Genomic DNA, 24,647 nt, shown 5'->3' on the forward strand with positions numbered 1-24,647 from the left:
TTTTTTTTTTTTTTTTTTTTTTTTTCAAGGGGTGAAGCATTTACTTCGTCTCTTATTTTTCTCCCATCCCTCCTTCAGCTTTGCATTTTCTTGTCCCGAGAACATGATGCACCCGCGCAACTCGTTTGTCGGGCGTTGGCGAGGCAGCATCTGGTGGAAAATAAAACCATGATAAGCAATATTACTATCGCCTTGGCGTTATTTTATACGGATTGTTTTGACTTCAACTTTTATATCTGAATTTTCTTAAGTGATTTATGCTGTCTGTCGTGTTGTATTTCTTTGTATTTCATTCTTGAGTCCTTCTTGCCTTACGTTGAGCACAGAAAACGTTCCCTTATACGCCAGCATCCTTGACCAATCAGATCTACGGCATGCACTCAAACCAAGCTGTGATTGGCTGAACCTCCGAGCGTGGGGCAAGAGACCAATAGAAAAACAGCTTCACAATAATCCACCAATGGGAAACTCAACCTTATGACGTCATTGTTTTGGTCTTTCAGTGTTGTTTTGAGTCTCTTGTGTCGAGAAGGCGAGGTAATTAGACTTTCCATCAGTGACTGTGGTCGTATTTTCAAGTTGTGGGGGTGGAAAGTGAGTCAGGGGTGCGGGCAGGGGTGGCGGGCCAGGTGTGTGCCGCCCGCCAGGTGCTCGGGAGGGCCGGAATATGGGTGGTGGTGGCAGGGCTGGGCAGGGCAGGAAAGGCAGGGGTTGTGTGTGGTGTGTTGCGTGTGCTAACTCCTGCTACCCCTCGAGCTCATAGTGTTTTTGTGTATACCATGGTGAAGGAAGAGTGATGACCGAATGTTGTGGAGGAGGCTCACGACACCTGGCTAGCGACGACAGGTGTGGTGTGTGTCTGCTGTGACAGGTGAGTACTTGGCTGAGGTGTGTGTGTGTTTGTGTGTGTGTGTGTTTTGGTTACATCTTGTCTTTCCCGGGTATTATTTAATATAATTGTCGTTCCCAGCGTGAATGTCTTTGGTTTCATAGTATTATGTGGTTATTTGTTGTGTATGTAAATGTTTTTTGTTTATCTTCTAGTTGCATGGTATTATTTTGTTTATCATTGTGTTTTAGTTTACTGTTAGTCAAAACTTTTTAGTTAAGATTGTTTATCATTGTATTTTTCATTGGATGCTGGATATTATTTTTTTTTTTATATAATTTCAACTGGAAGTTCATGATGAATAATTATAACATGGCTTGTAATTAAATGTTTGTAGATCATTTTTTTTTGCGAATTAGTCAGGATATCATCTACCTTATCGTGCATTGGCCACGTGAAATTGGTTGGGTGGTTAAAAGTGTTAATTGCCATTGTTTTTTCATTAGCCATTGCCTGAGGGCAATAAGGTTAGGGATGTTGCCTAAAGCTCACAAGAACCTCAATCATTCCTACTTAACTCTAGAAACCCAAATTCAGTGGTGGAAAGTTGGCTGCCAGTGCTGGGCAGATTTATTGGAATTGTTTCAGTAAGCCATGTCCTTGGCAGCTTGATTCGTGATTCTTGAAGGTTCCTCATGGTATTGGAATATTTGGAAATGCCCTTCTTCCTTTTGGAGAATGTAAAGTGATTGTTCTGTGGTAGTGGTGAGACTGAGTGTGTCAGTTAGAGGATGACACTTGACTTGTTAAAGGAAGATTTCCCTTCCATAAAAGAAAAAAGATATGACAATTTTACCGAGAAACTGCTATCAGATTTATTCCAGTCACATTAAAATCTATATGGACAATTCTTTCTTTTTGAAATTAGTTCCACATATTCCATAAAAAAAGTTAGTTGGTAATTCCTTCACCAGGATAACTTGCGTAGCCCAGGATGTACTGCTGTGTGTGAATCGGAAACAGTGATTAGGTGTGTGGATTTGTCAGTTATCATTAGTTTAATTGATTAGAATATCTTGGTTTAGTCTAAACCAGTGAATACTTGTATTTAGCCAGTCGTGGCAAAATATGTTCTAGAACTGTTTGGCCATTGTTTATGGTAGATAATTAGTTTGTTGTGATAACATCATGCAACTATTGCACATGTGTTGAGGATCACATCATGTGAGGCAGGGCTGTCTCATCCTTACCTAATTGGAACAGATGTAACCATTCATACAGCTGGATATCTACATTGCTAGTACACCTAGTGGGACTATTAAACTAATCTTGCTAATTTCATAATGGAGAGCTGTAGCCCTCCATTATGAAGTTAGTACCTAAGGTTAGTTTAATTTTCTGTGCTGAAAATTCATAGTCAGCACTCACCATAGGATGGATCACACATCCAGCTGGTAAGTTGGATTACACATGTGCAGGGAGCAAATGTCATTGAAATAGCCTTAGCACCCATTTTGCCATGATTGGCAAAATAACCACTTCATTAGCCTAAACCATTTATAATATGTGTTCCATTAGAAAGATAAATTAAACCAATAACTAAGGATACCTATGAGAATAAACTTATATTTGGTGCAAATCATTTGTGTTAGAAAGGCTAATAAGATACTGGTAGTTTTCCTATTGTCTGCTGCCACTCAACAACACATGACAGATACAAACAAGATTGCTGCACATTTTCATTACACAGCCTGCAGACAGTTATGTATTACAGTGTACCATACATACATACCCTTCCTTTCAAAAGCTTATTTCATGGAATTTGCTTTACTTTGAAAATTTTCTTGTGAAACTCAACCAAAATATTTAATGTTAGGTATACTCAATTTTGTTTTGAGGAATGATGGAACACAACTGTTCCTCTACCAGTGTTATGTGTAAGTTAATGGAGTGAGGTACATATTGCCAACACTAACACCATCAGATTCAACATTTTGAGAAACTGCCAAGCCATTTAATTGCAGCTTCTTGGGTTACATGACAGTTTTGTGAAGAGTAACAGTCATAGGCATGTTTTCAGCTTAGTTTCCCTGTTTTCACCAGCTGAACCTATCTCTCTCTCTCTCTCTCTCTCTCTCTCTCTCGAGAGAGAGAGAGAGAGAGAGAGAGAGAGAGAGCAACACCTGAATGCAAAAATGTATTACAGTTTTGGATGAATTCCTTTGTTGGAACCTCTTCATACACACAAAAAAAGAAAAAAAAAGTTGAGAAACAACTAGAGCTTGGCTGGTTGGCAGCAAAGGCTTACTTCACTTAGAGTGTAATTTGCACTGTTCATTAATAATATACTCCAAAGGTGAAAAGGGGTTTCTGTAAGATGTTTTTACTTTTAGAAAATGGATGCTGAGAACCATGTGTCATAATACGCATTCCATGGATCAATTCACACTTTTCAAATCTTTCTTTAAAAATATAGCTGTATGTAGTTATATATGTATTTTTTTTTTTTTTTTTTCTGTAAAATCTGTACTTTGGGGAAGATTGGGATAAAAAAGTTTATCTGACAACCTGTTCAGTTCAGCCTTTCCAGATAAAAACAAAGCTTATACAGAAAAAAATGATATACATACATACATCAATATTTCTACTTAGTAAGATTTAAATAGTGTGAATTGATCCACAGAATATTATGGCTACACACTCCATAGCTGGGTTGGAAGAACAAGGCTACTGCCACCATATTCCTTGTATAATGTAAAAGGTGACTAAAGGGACAGAATAAGGGAACTAGAGACCCAGTCCTCTTTACTTTTATTCCTACAGTGAGACAAGGCGTGACATCTTGTCTCAGCTATCCCCTTTAAACAGGATCTCAGCCTGGTATATTGATATGGATAGAGAGATAGACACCTAGAAAACTGAATAATAAATATAGTAAGTCTTCATGTGGCCCACAGGATCTGAAAGATGACAAAAGCAAAATTTTCAGAATTCTATCACAATGATAATGTATCACATCTATATATTGTTTGTTGTTTCATTATGAGTATGGTTGCAAATATTAATATGGCTTGTGTCACATGGATTCCATTTGTTATTTAATATTTCAATTAAATTTTAGTAATATGTTTAGTCTATTAATAATAGATATTAACTATCAAAATCAGTTATTGCAGTTACTACAAACAGTGTCTCCATGGCCACTCCACACATACTACAGTGCTCTCATCTCACAGGTACTGAAACACACAGCCTTGCATTGCTCCAGTAGGATGCACACACATAATGTATTTTTTCATGGATAAATGTTATAGGCATTACATAACATCATGTGTTTTGCTGCTTGGGTGAAGCAGACTATTGTCAGTGAGTCAGTTAAAAAATACAGAGTTTGTTGTCAACAGCATTCTTTAAAGGAAAGCTGTCTATATACCAAGCTGACATCTCCCTTAAAGGCCAGTAGCCAAGACAAAATGTCATGCCTTATCTCACTGTAGGAATGGAGAGGAAACCCAAGTCCCCTCACTACATCCCTTTTAGTCAACATTTACAACAGGCAGGGAATATGAGAAAGAAGAAAGCATCCAAGAAAATAAGGCAAGGTGCAAGAAGCCAGTAGACCTACACATAGCAGTCCTGTGATATGGTGGCAATAGTCTCTCAACCTGGCAATGCAGTGGGCGGTCAGGCTGTCTTACCTACCAAAGAAAATTATTATTGTTAGAAACTCACAGCAAAATTAAATCAGAGTGATGTATATCAGGAAATGAAGATCAGATGTATAAACTAAGACAGACAGGGTGTGAATGTCTAGGAAATTATGACCATGCATTTGGGGTTGTCATTGCAGATCCTTGTGTCCACTCATACATCCTTTATCAGTCCGAAATTGCCTTCAGTACAGTTTTATATTAACAATGTCATTTTCTTATTCATAGCTATCCCCAAATAAAATGAGATGAAAAATAGATACTTCCAAAAAACCTACTCAGCACTGCACATGAGAAAGGAGTAAAATTGGGTACAAATGCTCAGCTACAGAATAACTCTTTATTACTATGATCTATTTCTTCACACATACATGATTATGAGTCATTTATACACCAGAATTCCCTTCAGTTCCTAGGTGGTGTGCCTAAGTAGTCTCAAGGCTTTTATAACCATCACTGTAGAAGACAGACTCAGGTTTCTGGGATATCTTGTAACTGTGACAGTTCATAAGAAATAGAAAGATTGCATTGGGTGATTAATTAAAAATGGGAAGATTACATGGCATTTCAAATTTTCATGGCATATAGCCCATGCTACTTTGACATATAAGTGCTTTGTCCATCACATATATTTTGAACATAAATGGAAAACCTAAAGTAGTTATGTGAGAGGAGAATTAGGGAATGCGTGAAAGAATACAAGAACACGACTAGACCTGTGTCTTGGCCGTCCCTAAGTGCAGGGACTACTAGGAATATTGGATGGACTCTGACCTGAGTGGGTAGCAGTCAGGTCTGTCATAGCTATTGTAGTGAAAGAAGTGCTCATGACACAGCACCATGGCTCCTTATTGTCATTTTAGGGTGCTGCTGTGGCTAACTCCTACTCAACACTGAACCCCTCAACAGGCTTCTTTGCCTCCAGCTTCTCTCACCTTCATGTGGTGTCACTAATCTTGACTTACTCATTACTGTTCAGAACACCATTGTCTTCTAAGCTCCTCTTCTTCCTATCTTCATTGATTTTTTGCAGTCTTCCTCTCCCCTGCATTCTTGTACCTGAACCTCCATTGATAAGTCAACAGCCATGGATACAGAAAGCCAACAAACTTCCAAGAAATGTTCCCCTTCCCCATTCCATAGTTGCTATTACTATTACTTATATATATATATATATATATATATATATATATATATATATATATATATATATATATATATATATATATATATATATATATATATATATATATATATATATATATATATATATATACACTCTGTCTCTCTCTCTCTCACACTCTTTGAAATACTGTTTCCAGGGCCACAGGGTTCACCACACACAGTACATCACCTTGAAGTTGCTGTCTGTAGTAGCGGTTAGGACATATCAGAGCTAAATAGAGAAAATAACTATTTATTTAGGCATTCAGATAAACTGATTTGGTGGAAACCTTACATTATTAATGTATTTTATTTTTATCGCTTATTATCTATTTGTGTGTATGATAAACTATTGATAGAAACATAGACAGACATAAATACAGATATTGAGGGGTACCAGTATATAGTATGAGTTGTATTCCATGTGGAAATATTGTTATGGGCTATTAATGAGGCATGTATTTAAAGTATCTAGAAATTGAGCTTCAACAAAATTGGAACGAAGTGAGACGAAAAAGATGAATTAAATTATAAAAGCCACGAAACCTTGATAATGATGCCTGAATTATTATTATTATTATTATTATTATTATTATTATTATTATTATTGTTGTTGTTGTTGTTGTTGGTGTGTGTGTGTGTGTGTGTGTGTGTGTGTGTGTGTGTGTGTGTTACAAAAGATCAGAAATGGTACAGTACATGTATGCCACACCCTAAGGAGGAAACAAGAGAAAGGATGAACAGATATCATTATTAGCATTAGAGTACCAGTGTCATTATTATTTTTTTTTTTTTTCATATAATTGCGGGTATATACAACAGGCGAGATGGTACATGGCATCTGTCGCTGATAAGTGAATTCCCCACATTCTTTGCGAGAGAGAGAGAGAGAGAGAGAGGTCAGAGGGTCGAGAACGAGATGCCATCATTGTCCGCCCGGCCAACACCCTCCTTCTTTCTCTCCCTTTGTCCCCCCTCTCCCTGCTTCCCCTTTGTTGCAGCCTCCTTCTCTCCCCTCCTTTGTTACCCCCTTGCTGTGTCTCCCCTTTGTTCTCTCTCTCTCTCTCTCTCTCTCTCTCTCTCTCTCTCTCTCTCTCTCTCTCTCTCTCTCTCTCTCTCTCTCTCTCTCTCTCTCTCTCTCATTGCTCCACCTTTGTTTCCCTCTCTCTCAGCCCTCCTCCTCCTCCTCCTCCTCCTCCTCCTCCTCCTCCTCCTCCTCCTCCTCCTCCTCCTCCTCCTCCTCCTCCTCCTCCTCCTCCCTTGGCCGTGTCGAGTCTAACACTGAGTGACGGGAACAGGCGGCGTCAGCAGGTACTAGGAGGAGGAGGGGGAGAGGAGGGGATAGCAGTAGCAACAGCAGGTGAGCAGGCCGCCAGGTGTAGAGAGAGAGAGAGAGAGAGAGAGAGAGAGAGAGAGAGAGAGAGAGAGAGAGAGGCACGTGAGGTGGACGGAAGGGGCGTGTGTCCGTGGCGGGCGTCGACGGTGCTTTAAGGCACTTCCCTGTGGGGGAGTGGGGGGAACAGAGAGAGAGAGAGAGAGAGAGAGAGAGAGAGAGTGGGTGTGTACAAAGCGTCAGTGTTGCCTTGTCGTGGAAATGATCGAGTCGTGGGCTTCTGATGGGGGGATTGGGGGCGTGTGTGGCGTGGCGGCGCGAGGCGGGGCGGGGCGGGGGGTGAGGGCGTGGACAGGCCTGAGTGTGTGTGTGTGTGTGTGTGTGTGTGTGTGTGTGTGTAGCAGACCACGGCAACAATGCTTACATCTCCCTCCACCATCAGCCGACACACCTCTCCTCCTCCTCCTCCAGCCGGCACACCTCCTCCTCCTCCTCCACTCCCTGCATGTGTTCACCCGCGCTGAAATGATAACTTAATTACCACCACCACGTCCTCCTCCTCCTCCTCCTCCTCTTCCTTCTTTCCCTCTTTATTTTATGTCCCCATGTCACCGCTACACTACTACCTCTTCTCTTCCTGCTCTTCTTTCTCCTCCACCTCCTTTGCTCCTCTCTGTCCATTCCTTTTATTTGTTTTCTTTCCTTGTCCCTTGTCGCCTATACTGTTAAGCCTCTCTCTCTCTCTCTCTCTCTCTCTCTCTCTCTCTCTCCTCTCTCTCTCTCTCTCTCTCTCTCTCTCTCTCTCTCTCTCTCTCTCTCTCTCTCTCTCTCTCTCTCTCTCTCTCTCTCTCTCTCTCTCTCTCTCTCTCTCTCTCTTCCTCATTCCTCCTTTTACACCTCCGTACGCACAAAGTAATCTAGCGAGGAAGGAAGAAGGAGGAGGAGGAGGAGGAGGATATAAGGAACTGTAGAGAGAGATCCTTACTATGCTACATTTCTCTATATTTTATATCATTATGTCACTATCCTATCCATCTCTTACTCTAAACTACATTGCGCAGGTTAACACAGATAACCTCATGAGGGCCAACAGGTCAGCTCCGGATTGTTCTTCCTTTGGGTTCCTTTGAGGTGGAGCGGGCGTCTTAGGGAAGCTTCTTAAGAGGCCACCTGTTGCTGACACACGCCCCCCTCACCCCCGCCCCCCCAACACCCCCGCACCACCACGCTGGCTGGCACTGACACCCCCCAACCCCCCTCCCTATCCACCACCACCACCACCAACACTACGGCCTTACCAAGTTGCCGGTTCATGACTCAGAGAGAGAGAGAGAGAGAGAGAGAGAGAGAGAGAGAGAGAGAGAGAGAGATGGGAAGTTTGGGAGTTTGGGATGTCTTGTGTTTGTTTGTTTGTTTGTAAGGATCAGAAGGATACTTATGTTTTTTGTTTGTTTTTTTGTTTGTTTATTTGTTTGTTCGTAAGGATCAGAAGGATGCTTATGCTTTTTTTTTTTGGTTTGTAAGGATCATAATTTTTTTTTTAATGATCAGAAGGATGCTTTGTTTGTTTGTTTGTTTGTTTGTTTGTTTGTTTGTTTGTCTGCGGCTATTGCCATTCTATGTTGAGTGTATGAATGTTTGGTATTCCTTATCTTCTTATTCTTCTTCTTCTTCTTCTTCTTCTTCTTCTTCTTCTTCTTCTTCTTCTTCTTCTTCTTCTTCTTCTTTCGTTTACACATTTCCAATACTTTTTTTTCTTTCTTTTCTTCCTTTTTTTTCACCCATGTGGTGTGTTTCTAAAGTATTGCACACCCATAGTAGTGATTTTTACTAGAGTTAGATTAGGTTATGTGAAGACTCATATTCAGAAACACCTTTGCTTTCTCACCACGACTATTTTCAAAGGCCACAGAGATGATTTGCCGGGTTCTGAAAAGCGCTACCCCCGTTAATAATGTAGAAATCTTGTTAATATGTCACCAGAACCACACATACATACAAAAAAAGTGAAACATCCTTAAAAACCCGTGGAGGTGCGGCGCAGAAACGTTGCAGAATATGGTCGTAAATCGCAGGAAGGTTGGGTCGCGTGTATTAGATCACATTGTATATTTTCAAGTATCAAGAGAGGCACAATTTAGGGACGAGAGACGACTTGGCACTGTGTTAAGTAGATCAGTCACCGGCTACGACAGTTCGTGCATAGTGAAAGATTTTTTTTTTTTTTTTCGATCCTGTTTATCAGTCCGTCAGCTTATGTGGTCACTGTATTTAGATGTTAGTTTAATCCAGCTCCGTATGTAAGAGATCAGTGTGGTGTGTCAATGTGGTGAGACTAGGTTGACGTGAAGATGTGCGTCTGGTGCAGGTTGTGTGTTCGAGCTGGGAACAGTGCGTCCGTCATCTAGTTAATACACAGTTGAGAGTAAGAAGCATGTAAGCTGTAATGTGTATAGTTGTATAGTAAGTATATGCCACGCTCCTAGATACGTCGCGATACCATGAATACATAGACTATACTTAGCCTTGTGTTACGTCTGTACCTACACGCAGGAGGCGGTCCAGTGACTTTCTGATGCGCATCTGTATAAGTATTATTATATGTATCTCAACATTATCTCAGTCTTACACATCCTGCTCATCTCCACACTTCATCACTCATTCTTGCTGGCCAGTGTTGCCTCTACCGTCAGGCTCTCGAATACAGATGAATATGTCTGCAAGATGAGTCTGTGTCGTAAGAAAAGTGCTCAACCATCAGCAGGTTTGCGCGAACGGTGACGCAACCACGCCTGATGTGAGTAACTGACTGTGTTCCGGTGCTGCTTGACCGCGCTGATGACAAGACTGGGAGTAAAGGAGCCATTGTGTATTGTGGGAGGGCGGGGAAAGAGAGGAGGGTGGAGTGTGGTCAGCGGAAGTAGACCATACGGCCATACTATTATAGCGGAGCCGTTCACTCGTGAGGCCCCCAACACACGGACAGGCTGGCGGCGACGTGAGGGCGTAAAGCCTCCACAACTCCAGTACAACCGTTGACAAGGGCTGACCTCTTGCCTGCCACGCCCCCAGAGACGTTCATTAATTCCTCGCTTTCCGGCGCACCTGTCCAAGGCGGCGGCTCTCGCTGATATTCTGGCGGCGGCGGCGACACGGGTGAGGTGGTGGAGGTGGCGCTCGCTGTCGTGGCGCCTGCATCCCCCCGCGCCGTTGAATAACCTACGCTGCTCGGGAGGGTTGGTGGCACCCTGTTATGGCTCACGGGGCTTTGGTGTTGGTCGGTGAGAGAGAGAGAGAGAGTGAGAGAGAGAGAGAGAGAGAGAGAGAGAGAGAGAGAGAGAGAGAGAGAGAGAGACTGGGTAGGGCTGGCATAGTCTGGTCCTGTCTCTAATCGATCCTTCCTAGGGATAATTGTTCATTATTAATGCCTGCCAATTATTCACGCTGGGAATCTGCCAGGTATTTCCCGCCTCACTCTCTCAGCACACGTCTGCTGCAGGGGAGCGGCAAGGGCACAGGTGCTGGCAGGGGCAGGATGTGGGGATCACTGACAGGGAGGAATGTTGGCAGTTCAGAAATTTGGCGACAGGAAGACTGACAGTGGTAACCGAGGTAGATGTTTTTTTTTTTTGTTTTGTTTTTTTTTCATAGTTTTATAAATTAGTTGACGGTAGTAGCAGGAAGTGGGCGGTGAAGATGGAGAGGAAAGTATGGCAGAGTATACCGTTCCCCACTCTCTCTCTCTCTCTCTCTCTCTCTCTCTCTCTCTCTCTCTCTCTCTCTCTCTCTCTCTCTCTCTCTCTCTCTCTCTCTCTCTCTCTCTCATTTCACAGTCTAGGTAAGGTGACTGGCTGTGTATATATTTTTAAAGTACTCTTCGCAGCCACGTACTGTGACGGGGAAATCTTGACGAATGGCCATGAGATTACAGGAAACTTGCACCTGCTTTCCTTCAGAAGTGCACCCCGACTTGATCTCTCTTTTTTCCTCTCAGTCTTGCGTGAGCGGACTTTTTTTCTTCCTCTCTCTCTCCCTCTCTCTCTTTAGACACCAGCAGCAGATCAATTTCGTCTTGTCTCAGTCCGCACTTTAGTTTCGTGTTATTTTTACTCTCCTCTCCGTAATTTTTCTTTCCCCCCCCTCCTACAATATGACGGAACGCGTTGAGTGATTTCGATTGGTGGTGATGCTGTAGGTGGCCGTGATGGTGGTGGTGATGATTGTGGTGATGAGGGCTGGGCATGGTGGTGAGGTGGGGACAGACAGGTAGTGGGGATAGTAGTGGCAGCGAGGCCTAGCTAGACAAAGGTGAAGGCGAAATAGACGTTGTGAGGGTTGTTGGGTAGATTGAAGTGGTGATGATGGTGAAAGGTGAACAGCTGGCTATGGTGGTGGTGGTGGCGGTGGGGAGGCCTAGACGGATGATGATGGCGGTGGTGGCGGTGGAGCTGACGACACTGAGAGTGGTGAGGGTGGGCAGGTGATGATGAGGGAGAGTGTAGAGGACGGCGGCGGTGTGTGTTCCCCGCGGCATTATTGATCCCACTGCGCATGAATGGCGGGGCGGCCAGCCTTTGTATCCACTCACTCACTCACTCCGCCGCCACCACACGCGACCCCCCAGCCACCCCCTTTTCCCCTCTCCCTCCCCCGCCACTGCCATCACCTCTACCTTGTTGTCCCAAGCTCACGTATTTTTCCATTTTTCTTTGTCCTTATGCATCCCCATGAATCGTGTGGCGCGGCTAGTCAGCTGGTGGCAGGGGAGTGGATAGGGATGCGGATAGTAAGTGTGAGGGGAGAGTGAAGGAGGGTGATGAAGGAGGAGAGTGAGATGAGCTCAGTTGGCTCCCCGGCGGTGTACGGAAATGTGTGCACAGGGGCGATGCGCTGTGGAAAGGCTGAAAATGAAATTGATTTAGTGCTCAGGTCGGGTGGCACTCCTCTCCCTATCGTCTGCGACTGCGTCAGAATTTGCACGCACTCCGGACACACCTCTCCGGCCTTGGCCACGGTTTCAGTTACGCTGCCGCCTCTGGCTTTTCATGATAGTGACAACTCGGGCACGTTGATGTCGTCAGGGCGCCCTTAACCTTGGAGCCTCTGAGAAAGTGTGGCGGGAGTACTGAACGGGTCGCAGGAGTGACGTGCAGTCAGCAGTGACGGTCATTTCTCCACCAGCATACAGCAGCAGACACTACCTGCCTGCTGCGATACTACTCGTATATCACCCCCACACTCTGCCTCCCTACCGCCCTCTAACAGTGCTCATCCTTGCTGCTTCAGCCTGTCAAACTCAATGGGGCTCCTCTGATTACAACACAGCCCAGAATGCTCGTCGTGGCCGCTGCTCCCCTCATCTCCGCAGCTTATTACGTGACACCAGAGCTATTTGGACATTAGCAGGACAGAAATGTAGGCTATGTGAGCCCTAGAGCGCCGCTGTGAACTCCACCAACCAACTCGAGATAATTTAGCCAATTACTGTAAGTGCGAGGAATCGGACGGGTGTCTTACTACGCGCGTTGGCTCCCCCTGCTCCCCCAGCGCCCCTCCCCCGTGCGTACTCTACACACAGCCGCCGCCGCCGCTACACAGAGCCAGGCTTCTTGTCTGTGCTACTGCTCTCCCCCGCCCACCTACACGGCCCATGGAACTCCGAATATCACCCCGCCTTGTACATGAGCGGAATGTGATGGTGTAACCGGCAGCCACACTGATCTGGAGGTGTAGAGTGCTAGTGTTGGTGGTGCTTGTGTCAACTGAAGTGGCACTCATACGCACCAGCGCTCCTCCGCGGCCTGGGGAATGGCATCGGACGTGACACAGGCGAGAATATTAACTCAGTGCCAGAAAGTGTGGAGGCTAGGGTTACTGAGGTGGTGTGCAGCGTCCTCACGCAGCTACACATGCACCCCAGCCGCCGCCAGTGATTTCTGCTGCCGAGGGAGTGTGTGTGAGGGCGGGCCAGCCGGGTGCGTGGAGGGAGGAACAGGGGAGCGTCCGACGGCCCCTCTCTCAGCCTTGGCAGCGAAACCTTGCAACAACCAGCTAGGCGTGCACTAATAAATAAACTCATCCTTTGCCTTGCCCGTGACTCTCGCCCTTAGCACCATGAGCCATACAGGTCACACTTGCATCCACTGGACAACAAACTTAACCAGTCTCTGTCCAAGTGAGTGAAATTCGAGTGATTGTTTTCATTCTTTTTACGCGGCTTGCTATTTTTGAAAGGCTATATGAGGGTGTCCAGCATTTGCATAGTGTTGTGTGTCTGGAGGAGCAGGAGGCGAGGCTTCGTGTGTGTGTGTGTGTGTGTGTGTGGAAAGTAGGATGATTCAAGAGATTATTATATGATAAACACACTGAAGTATTGTGTTCATTATTATTATTATTATTATTATTATTATCATTATTATTATTATTATTATCCCATTATTATTATTATTATTATTATTATTGTTATTATTATTATTATTATTATTATCATCATCATCATCATTATCATCCTGTTGTTGTTGTTATTATTATTATTATTATTATTATTATTATTATTATTACTATTATTATTATTAGTTTTAGTAGTAGTAGTAGTAGTAGTAGTATTATCCTATTATTATTATTATTATTATTATTATTATTATTATTATTATTATTATTATTATTGCATTATTATTATTATTATTATTATTATTATTATTATTATTATTATTGTCATTATCATTATTATTATTTGTTGTTATAAATTTGCATAAGAATAGATAATATTTATATATGACTTTCAGTTGATAAATTACACCATGGCAGTTACAAGTATAGGTATCACCTGCCATAGATGTATGCCAGCCATGTCATGCAGACAGACTAATCTCTTATGTCACATTAGTCTCCTATCTCTAAAAATTGTCAAATTGTTTTCCATAGTGATGTGTGCTTTCCTTGTTGCAGGTCTTGATGAGGAGGTAACATGTAGCCGACTACAGGATCTTCCTGACTTGTAAGTAAGACATTGATATGTTCAACAGGCTAGAGATCAGACCACCTCGCTTACCACTCACAAATCCCATCAGTAATAGTCAATCATTGTGTCCATTTTTATTATTGAATTTTTATTATAATAGGTACATCCAATTGATTTTCACAAAATGTAAATGTTAAATTAGTATTTATTTCTTTTTCCCTTCCATTATTGGTGGAAGGCACTGTTCTTTATGCACAGTAGTGATGTAGCTACACCTCAGAGTTTGATATAGCTCAGAATATTGGGGTCAGTAAGAGTTGTGGCATGTGTGTTGCTGTAGCAACAGATGCTACACTTTCCAAATATTATGAATAATAGTTCCTTGGCTTCAGAGGCAACAATGAAGCTTTAAAGTAATAGAGGAGTTGTGTTTCAAAGTATCACATTACAGGTGGGTGCGGTGCAGAGCAGCAGAGGTCAAGATGGAGGGTCCCGACAGCCAGCCGCCCCAGATATCCCCCCCTTTACCTCCACCAACCATAGCAGCAGAGGCACCCCACCAGTCATCATCCCCACCCCAGATCTCCCCCACATCTCCACTTCAGTCACTTCCTCACACTCCACTACGCCATTCCCCATTGCCTCACACACCAATAACCCCACACACTCCCCTACCTCACACTCCCATCACCCCGCACAGCCCCCTCACACCCCTCACCTCACAGAGCACCTTAGCATCAGAAGCCTCTGTTGACTCCGGTGTAGCCTCAGCGCACTCACTGGACATGTTGCACAACAGTTGCAACAGCTTTGAGACACATGCACTGCGCCGGAGGGTAAGTGTCCCTTTGGCTGTAACCTGAGAGGGACACTAGAGAGGGACTTGGGAAACACTGCTGATGAAGATGTCTGCAGTGCTGTTGTTAAGCCTCACTTCATGAGCACACCAAAACTAGATGTGCAGAAAATTACTCATGAATTCATTGTTGTGTTTCATGTATGTAAGTTTGCATTACAAACAAACTATCAAATCTGTCACTTATTTTATAAAATTCAGTTGATATGAAATGAAAGGAAGTGCAGTTAAGAAACATCAGCAACATTGCAGTGAAATATAATTTGTAATAAACTAAATTTTTTAAAGTGTCACTCCTAGTGATTACATAAGATAAGAAGTGTGACGCATTGCAGGCTGGAAGCAGTGTAAGCAGTGGGACCAGTGAGGGGTGGCTTGGTTCCCTCGATGGTGATCCAGCTGGTCTGGAAGTCCTCCCAGAGCTGTGGCCTCATTCTGAGAGTCCCACAGCCCAGGGACACAGCCTTCCACCCTCCCACAACAGTCCCGCATCCCCAGAACACAGTCCCACAGCCAACCACCACAGCCCCACACAGTCTTGTCATAGTCCAGTAACTATGCACCATAGTCCCACCACCACTACAACAACAGCTACCACCACCACCACCACCGCCACCAGTCAGAACCATCTTCCTCCATCGTCAGAAGCAGATAACAGTAAGGCCGTCGTGCCCGGTGACTGTCAGGACTCCGAGAGGCACTCCTCATCCCCAAGAGACAACCCCAAGGAAGCTTTTTCATCTGTGATACCAATTCACCCTAGTGCCCTAAGTCCTCATACAAGTCCACTGAGGCCAGGAGTGGTGCAGACAGGAAAGAAGAGGCAAAATTTTCTGATAACAGTGAACTCTGCTCCTGTTACGGAGTCACAGTGCAGACAGGTTTTTACTGAGTTTGGTTGCTCAGGTGATGAGGCAGTTTATGAAAACAAATTTTATTATGGTAAAGATCATTTGTTTATACAAGAAAATTGTGGTTTAAATGGTGTACTGAAGAAAACGAAGGAAGCCCACCATCCAGCTAGTGTTAGTGAAGCCGAGCAGATGGCCAGGGAATGCATCTGGATTGACAAATTTGCATCGTTGTTTGTGAAGCATATTATAGAAGAAGCCCTGTCTGTCAGTTCGTACCGAGGGTGGTCCATTAAATGCTCAGGCCAGTGTCAGCGTGAGCAGTGTCGTCAGGAATACCAGAAGAAGGAACATACCCTATGGAGTGTTGCAGGAGGCAAGGGGAATCGTAAATCCAGCATCCCGCTTTTAGGTTTGTCCTGTGGGAGTCCTGGTTTGTGTTGGACTCCAGAGTTACCTTACAGTCCCTCACATCGACCACATTCCCGGTCCTCTCTGGGTTCAAGCCTTTCCTTTTCCCATGACTCACTGGTAAGCTCTGGCCCTCGCATGGATGACTCTCACCTTATCACTGGCGCTGTGTCACACGATGCCTTGCTCTTTCCTACTTCTAAAGCCTCCCACAGTGATGTTAGTGACATTTATAATGTGCCACTGGATGGAGATATCTATGCAGTGCCAGTAGATGTAGTGAAACCTAAGGAGGGCCAAATCATACATCCAAAGGCCATTATGCATCATCCAAAAAAGAGACACCACAGAAAACATGCCAAGAACAGTACTAGCGTTAGTGCCACCTTACTACATGATAACAACTCTAAAAAGGTGAGCAGCTTTGATCCTGTGTGCAGTACCCGTACACTGAAAGACAGTAGTGTCAGTAGAAGCAGACAGCACTCTGGCCAGTCTGTTAACTCTGTTAGTGGTGACTTACTGAAGGCCAGCAAACGTCATAGTGTGCCCAGTAACATTGGCTGTGCTCTCAGCATGACTCCCAAGCATAGTTCTAGTAAAGAAAATCATGAACCAATTCACATGACTTTAGAGGAAGTGAGAAAGTCTTTCCATGAATCTGATGATACCATAAACTGCAACAAGGGTAGTAGGGTGCAACAGAGTAATAAGGGTATTAATGAGCAGTCAAAAATATGCAGAATTATACCCTTCACGGCAATGAAGTCTTGCAAGAGAAAAGACAGTTCTGAAAACAGACTTGATGATAACAGAAAGAAGGGCAGAAGTATATCAAGTAATATCCGTAACACACTCATAACAATATTTGGTCTCAAGAAAGGAACAAAATCCAGTGGTACAAGATTAAAAAGTGGGAACTGTGTGGATGCTGCTTCTCAGGGATTTTCAGAAGTCGCAGGCAATGGAACTGCAACCCTTGTCTGCTCCCCCACCTCAGGTCCGCAACACAACCATACCACAAACCCAGCTTCAACTACAGTCACCAGAAACCACCAGAACAGCCAGCAGAACCACCACAGCAACCACCGCCATTCAAATGGCATTAACACAGGCCTGTTATCATGCCTAGGCAACCTCAGGGCAGAGACTGATGAACAGCCTGTCATCACACCCAACATCCCAACACAAACTGTGGCTCCGTCTCGCTCACCAGCCATAGTGACTAACAGGGCACTGCCTCCACTACCTCTGCCCACTTCGGGAGAAAATGAACCCTCCCCCAAGACTCCAGAACCTGAAACTGGAGGAGAACGAAGAGAAGAAGAAGGCTGTGATTTTGCTTCTATTATAGAGAAAGTTAAAGATGTAAGTAAATTCCATGATTGTAGTCTAAATCTTTTTCAATAGCAAATAATTTTTTTGTTTAATTTGTGATACTCAGGCATCTGGTTGACACCATAGTTATTTGTGCTTTGTCACTTCTCTTTTTACCATATGGCAGTTCTCCATAATGCAATCTTTCACAGCTTTTCTGTCTCAACTCAAAATTTTGTATGTTGTTTTTGCATCATCATCTTCATGTCTTTGGCAGCCCTTTATGACTCGAATATCAACCTCAATACTTTCCTATTTTTTACCCATCCTTTTCATATGCTCAAACTACTTCAGCCTGGCTGTTCTCAACATGTTGCTGATGCAGTCAATTTCTGCAGTAGTTGAATGATACTGAGACATCTTTGAATTTGATCTCAGTAATTGCTGTAGTTGGGCCTAGATATTGGTACCCAGCAATACTTCTTTATGTGTGTTTGCTTATAGGTATCTCTGTCTGTCTGTCTTTGTGTCGTGTCATATCTTCTGTGTTTAGTTCCTGTGCTTATTATTTCGTGGAAAGTATCAAATAGTATTTCACCACATGAATAATGTAGTATGGACTGTTGAAGTGAGTGAGTGACATAATTAGGCTATATAATGAAAAAAATGGTTTTGGAACAAGGCATCTTGGGTGTTTTGCAGTGTGGATGGTACTGGGGGCCCATAAGTGGGGAGGCAGCAGAGAAGGTATTGGCCAATGAACCTGATGGATCCTTCATAGTGAGAGACTCTTCTGACCACCACTACATCTTCTCCCTCACCTTCAAGCTCAATGGCTTCATCAGGCATGTCAGGATAGAGCATGACCAAGGTGAGACAGCAAGGCATAGCAAATAATATTTGAAAATGCTGTGAGTTTTATTGATATTGATTTTTACTGATATTTTATAACCTGGAAGATAGAGAGTATATTATTTCTTATATATGCTGGCCTGATTACATTTTCTATAGGTTAATTTGTTGACATGACATGTGATCCTTCTAGTTTAACAAAGAGCCTTTAAAGTATTGTGCAAGATTTCGTGTATGCCTGCTTTTGCTTTATAATCCACATCTTGTACTCTCTGCAGGCAACTTCAGCTTTGGAGGATTCACAAAGTTCAAGAGCCAGACCATTGTGGAATTCATAGAAAATGCTGTTGAACACTCGCGCAGCGGCCGCTACCTGTTCTTCCTTCACCGGAGGCCAGTCCTGGGTCCTATGAGGGTGCAGCTTCTCCACCCAGTCTCCAGATTTAAGCACATTCAGAGTCTCCAACATCTTTGTCGGTATGACATAAATGCTTTTAAAAACATTGTAGCTTTATTTTAATTAAATAATTGTCATGAAGAACCATGCATTGTGTACAGTTGTCAGTTTTATCTGTGCTAAATGCTGATGAAGCAGTGCAACAATATGATAAAGTGAAGTCTGTGATTGAAAAGGTAAGTGTTACATCATATGGGTGTGTGTGTGTGTGTGTGTGTAGGATTTCCTATCTCATGCCTCCCAGCCATGGTCATCTCTTTTTCACTGTTACCTAGCTCTGTCTATGTAACACCACAATGTATTAAGATATCACAGTAATTTGTCGTTGTAACTCTTGAAATCAAACAGAGAATCATAAGTTATGGTGCTGTTCACACATGCACATCCTAGATAATTTTCTTTAATTTTGTTCTGTCATCAATGCAGCAAATTATCATAGTTACTAAAAGGCCCACATTTTAAGCAGTATTGTCACACAGTGCTGTTCTGGAAAGAAACTAAAGTCTGACTTCCTATAAGTATGAACAACATCCAAGACAAAAAGCTAGATCAGACAACATGAGAACACTATTTATCTAGATATTTATAACATTGTAATCTCCTTTCAGGTTTGTGATAGTAAAGCATGTTCGTCGGGACCTAATCAGTGAGCTCCCCTTACCTCAGCGGCTGAAAGACTACCTTTGCTCTCCCCACTACTACTCAGAGAGAGTTGAACAGTGTATGGCAGCAGCAGCTGCTGCTGCATCTGATAATGAGGACAGTGCTTCTTCTGGAGCTACTGATGAAGGAAATGGTGTTCCCAGTCAGGTGCTTCATCCTTCACTAGGAGAATTAGATGACAACCTTCCTGTTCTGCCTGGTCTCATGCCAAGTTTTCCCGGCGTACCTCAGCCTGTGATGGACCGTGCCTCCCAGACCTCCCAGGCCACCTCCCCCAATCCCCCACTGTCCAACCAGGACCAGCCACTTGACAATATTCACACCTGTAGTCTTCAGGAAACTGACTCGACCCACACTGTAAGCAGCACACTCCAAGACGCAGACCACCTCACCAGCAGCACAGCACAATCTTTTTCCGAACCCAACCACCATGCAGTGATTCCCCCAGTCAGAGTTGATGAAAATTCTAGAACAGCTACAACCACTTACTCCCCAACCTGTTGCTCACCTGCACATGTGGAGCCTGAGACTTACCCTGCATGCTCACAGGTGACCCAAACCAGCCAGGCTCATACTGCCAGTGCCTCACCTGCCCCACAGGGTAACCTTGCCTTTGCCCACCAACACACGACCAGTGCCAGTGGGCACCTCTCACTCAACTCCTCAACGAGTGATGTGCAGGACAATACAAGTTCACTTAATGATAGAACACTAACATTAAGTGAGAGTAGTCCCAGTGATGCAGATAGGATTATTGCCAATGCAACAGTCTCTAGAGAATATTTTAGGATCAATCCATGCAGAGGTTTGGATGATCATGTATTTGAAGACTTGGGAGGTGTATGAAATCAATTAGTCTGCTGAATAGTGTCTAATAACTAATTTTGAAGTGCTGTGAATCTAATTTAAGGTTAGCTACTTAGGCTGCCATGTTCCTCTGTCAATTAATATTTGTTTCCAATTTTGATGGAACTTAATTTAGAATTTATTTACAAATTTATTTATTTATTGGCAAGTAGAGTATTTATAACTAATGTTTTATTTTGTCAAAGCAACCAAAGACATCAGAATTTTATTAGCAAAAATCTTTTACCCAAATAGAAGGTGCAAGACAGACAGTTTTGCAGATCTCTCAAATACCCTATATATATTTTCCTTAGTTTTAAACGTACCTCTTGTACATTTTCTCGTTATTGATATAATTTATGCATAGTGCCATGCAGAATGAAAATCAGACCAATAAAGTTTCACTGCATATTGTTTTTGACAGTAATACAAAATCATGTGTTTCTACTTTGTTGAGTCTTGTTATTTTCTAACTACATGAAACAAGACACTTACAGAGAATGTTGCTGTGGAACATTGTAGCCTATTATGACTGCTCAGTTCCTTTCAATCATCATAACACAATTAATTACAGTAAGATGTTGCTTGCATTTTGTAACTTGTTATTATTTATATATTTTGGCCAGTTGCATTAGAATTGTGATTGTGATTTTTGAGATGTTTGCCTCATTTCCCTGAAGGAAGTGTTCATAAAAGTGTTTTTGGCCTCAGTTTAGACATGTAGTGAGCTATGTTATCTCATGGCATCTATGCAAGCAGAAGTTTGCCAGTACACTCACTTTTCAGTGTCAATGGTTCTGGTTGGAATCTAGACCACTTAGGAAATGGGAGTTTTTGTTGCAATTTTCACTAAAAATTATTGATGCCTGTCAACTTCTTGCTCACAGTTTGCTGCACTTTAGAACCCTATTCCTTAAAACAGGATTAATTTACTAGTCACAGCACAAGACACACAACTTAACCACTAGAGAGCAAATGCCAGGATTAGCTTAATAGGTTTCAGCCACGACAGACCAAACCATATATGCTGCAAAAGCTCATCAACTTGATTAGTACAGAACACCCACCTGTAAACTGATCTCTTTCTTCCAGCTTTCATTGCACAGCAAGGGAGACATAAATTACATTAACTTTATTCTTAACACTTATTTGTATAGAAGCCACACAAAAATTGTCACGCAGAATAATGTACACGTTAAGTTTATTGGGACATGGACAATTAATTGTACAGTACTAGTAACCCGAACTGATGTTAGAGATTGGCAGGATGCTCAAGTCTCTGCCCTCACCTTGCAGGTTTTAACATTCTTGGTCTAACATCCATTTGGGAAAATAATTTGCTCAGGATTCCCAGTGATTCATCCTTACCTGTTATCTGTCTGGAGAGCAATTCTGAAACACTGACTTCCCACATTAAAAAAAAATAATAAATAAAAATAGTCATGGAGCCTTTGAACTGGATTCTTTGCCTGTCCAGTGCCAGTAAAAATTAGGCAGGTGCATCAGGTGTGCAAGAGGAACAAGTTTGGAGTTTGAATAGCATGCAATCCATTTCAGTGGGTATGCATTTTAACTTAAATTCTCTTTTTCTCCAGTCTGAAAGCCACCTTCCCATCCAGTGCAGACTGAGAAATGGGGTTATAATGATGGTGAGGTATAGAAATGTTGGTACTTAGGAAAATTATTACACTTCATTAAATTTGTTCATTACATATGGGAAACTGAATTACTTTGGTCAGTGAGTGTGTTCCAGAGTTGGGATCCAGGCATCTCCATAAGAACTGTCTGTTGCACTTCATGATAAGTCCATAGTAGGTCTGTTCCCCTCGTTGTTAAACCATACTTTATATGCTTATATGTCTTAGGGAGAAATTTTGAAGTGTTTTCTTGCAGAGCAGCACAGTGATATGCCTGTTATCTTGTTAAATGTTTAATTAGTGACAGGACTTTGTTAGCAATGGTTCAGGGCAGAGTTTGTGCTGCTGCTCAAGAAGAGGCCTCAACATGCAGCCCTCAACAACGTGTTAACATTGTGATATGGGATTTCTCTAGTGTGTCTCAACATTGCCTAAGTGACATGTGGATGAGGTTGAGTTGGGGCCCACTAGTACTTAATCCAGCAACAGAATAGTGCTATATTAGCAGTGTTTTATCAGGAAAGTCTGGATGAATAGTAACTATTGATTAAAAGCGAACCAAAATGTGCCGTGTGTTGTATACGAGGCTAATGACAGGTGGTGTTCAGTGGTTGAGTCTCAGTAACTACTGATGGTAAGTTTCTAGATGAATAACATAATTATAGTAAGTTAAGCAGGCTTGAATCCTACTTTCCTATTCAGCTTGTAGTTGCCAATGCAACTTTTAAAAATACTGACAACTGCATTACAGTCGTATATTTCAATTAGTCTACAGGTCCTTTCATCTCGCCTCAGCCGGCAACATCTAGTGGTTTGTAGATAATCACTTCCACATAGATTGCCTTTCTAGGCACATCATATTTTGCTCTGAATTCAGTAGAACCACCCAAGATAGGAAACTAAATGAGCTGAAAAGAGGTAGCCTAGAAATGCTTGTTGAAAAATTTTGGTGGCTATGGTCACACATGGGCACTTAGTATGTTTTGAATGAGCTGACTTTGCAGTGGGTATGGCAAGTGAATTCTCAAATCAAATTATTGAAGGGAAACATAAAAAGAAGAAGCACCACAAATTGTCAGTATTAAGTAACTGTTTTGATACATGTAGTTTATGCTGAGTGGAAAAGATATTACCAAAGAGAAACAAAAAGATATATATCAGAACTTTGTAGATATAATTGGATACAATTGCTCATTTATATATTCTGCCACTGGACACATTTTTTATTCTATATTTTGTGGGATGTGAGGTTGAAGAAATAGAAGTAGTGTGGGAGAATGTCTGCACCTCAGCCATGTAATAATGCAGACCCTCTTAGAATGTGATTTTTTTTAACTGCTTTGGTCTTCATGCAGGGATATATGGCTGAGGAGAAAGAAGTAGCTTTCAATACTTATTGTTAGTTTTCATGTATGAGGGAAACTTGAAACAGACTGAAATATTTTTTCATAGTGTCTCTATTTTGCATTTAAGCATGGTAAAGTAACGATCTCTCTCACTGATGACCAGATTTTCTTTGTATTTCTAAGAGGGAGAGAGAGTGAGCAGGGACAGAAGCTTTGGAAGTATCACAAGGTCTCTCATGTAACAGCTCAAGTTGTTGCATTTGTTGGTTCAGTAGAAAGCTGCACTTGTAAGTTTCTGTGCCTCACAGCATAGAAATTCATCCCACAGCCTCATAATAATAACAATAATAATAAATAACAATAATAATATTAATAATAATATTAATGATAATAATATTACAGTAATAATAAATAGTAATAATTATGATAGAACACAAAGAGTTTTTGGTAATGGTGTGTTTTGGCATGTTTAGTAATAATAGGTTGAAGTGCTTGTGTGCCAGTCACTCGTCACAGTCTTGTTCCAAGCCACCAGGGGTCAGTTCATGCAGCAGCATAATACTTCTGGACTTTTCTATTTTATGTATTTTCATTTCTTATGTTGTTGATTTTTTTTCAATGTTACCTCTGCTTCAGATCTGGAACATGCAGTTTCAGTCTCAAGTTAGTTTGGTGTACCACTTTGACACCTACAGTACAGTACAGTAATCCTGGTGTAATAACTCCCATGTGCTTGTCAATAATACCTGGTAGCTATTCTTAAAGTAGTCTAGAGTCCTTCCTTCCAAAGCTTACACTGTCCATTTGTATGAAGGTAATGAGCCCTTCTTAGATCACTTTGCAGAAGCAGCAGCTCATCAGTAGAGTGATCCTGGCTGTCTAGTTCCACTCCACAGCCTCAGCTCAGAGGCAGTGAAAGGGGAATTAGGAGGCTGCCACAAGGTCACTGTATGATGCTCATGTCTGCATTTGTGCACAAAGGAAGGCAAACAGCAATATTTGCTCACATCAACATGACAGGCAGCCCTACTTCAGTAAATGTAAGACTGGCACCATGTACCAAGACAGGTAATAAATCCATTATGTGATCATGGCTTGTCATGGCTCATGGCACATGCTGTGCTCAAAAGTGTAAAAGACTAACAGTGGTGTGTGGTTGTCATATTCTTAACTGAATGGTAGCTTGTTTGGTATGAGCCATAAACTGGAGTATGTGAGCTATACAAGCAACTGTGACAGTCATTAATGACCCCAGTATAGCACTAACACTGAGACACGTTTTCTGCCCTGCTGTTGTTGTTGTTAACCTGTAAGAAGTCGTCCTGTGTCCGGCAAAGCTCGACACACCCCCTCCATCACCCGCTCCAAGAGCAGAATTTTGTGTAACCCACCAAATACAGATATCATGCCACTA

General features: G+C 42.5%; 1 protein-coding gene across 3 annotated transcripts; it reads left to right on the top strand.

Moving 5' to 3' along the window:
• The first annotated feature begins 484 nt into the window (after positions 1–484).
• Positions 485–24,647, top strand: LOC135105838 (uncharacterized). Of its 3 annotated transcripts, XM_064014448.1 has the most exons (8): positions 485–537; positions 789–871; positions 13,985–14,033; positions 14,449–14,833; positions 15,189–17,483; positions 18,135–18,303; positions 18,563–18,761; positions 19,350–24,647. In XM_064014448.1, exons 4-8 carry the CDS (start codon positions 14,480–14,482, stop codon positions 20,248–20,250), a joined length of 3,918 nt encoding a protein of 1,305 aa, XP_063870518.1. In that variant the 5' UTR covers positions 485–537; positions 789–871; positions 13,985–14,033; positions 14,449–14,479; the 3' UTR covers positions 20,251–24,647. The 3 variants fall into 3 exon arrangements, with proteins under 3 accessions (XP_063870518.1, XP_063870517.1, XP_063870515.1); XM_064014447.1 differs by lacking the exon at positions 485–537 and having other exon boundaries at positions 544–871; XM_064014445.1 differs by lacking the exons at positions 485–537; positions 789–871 and adding an exon at positions 11,826–13,211.

Source organism: Scylla paramamosain, chromosome 12 (genome assembly GCF_035594125.1).
Source record: "Scylla paramamosain isolate STU-SP2022 chromosome 12, ASM3559412v1, whole genome shotgun sequence".
Classification (NCBI taxonomy): domain Eukaryota; kingdom Metazoa; phylum Arthropoda; class Malacostraca; order Decapoda; family Portunidae; genus Scylla; species Scylla paramamosain.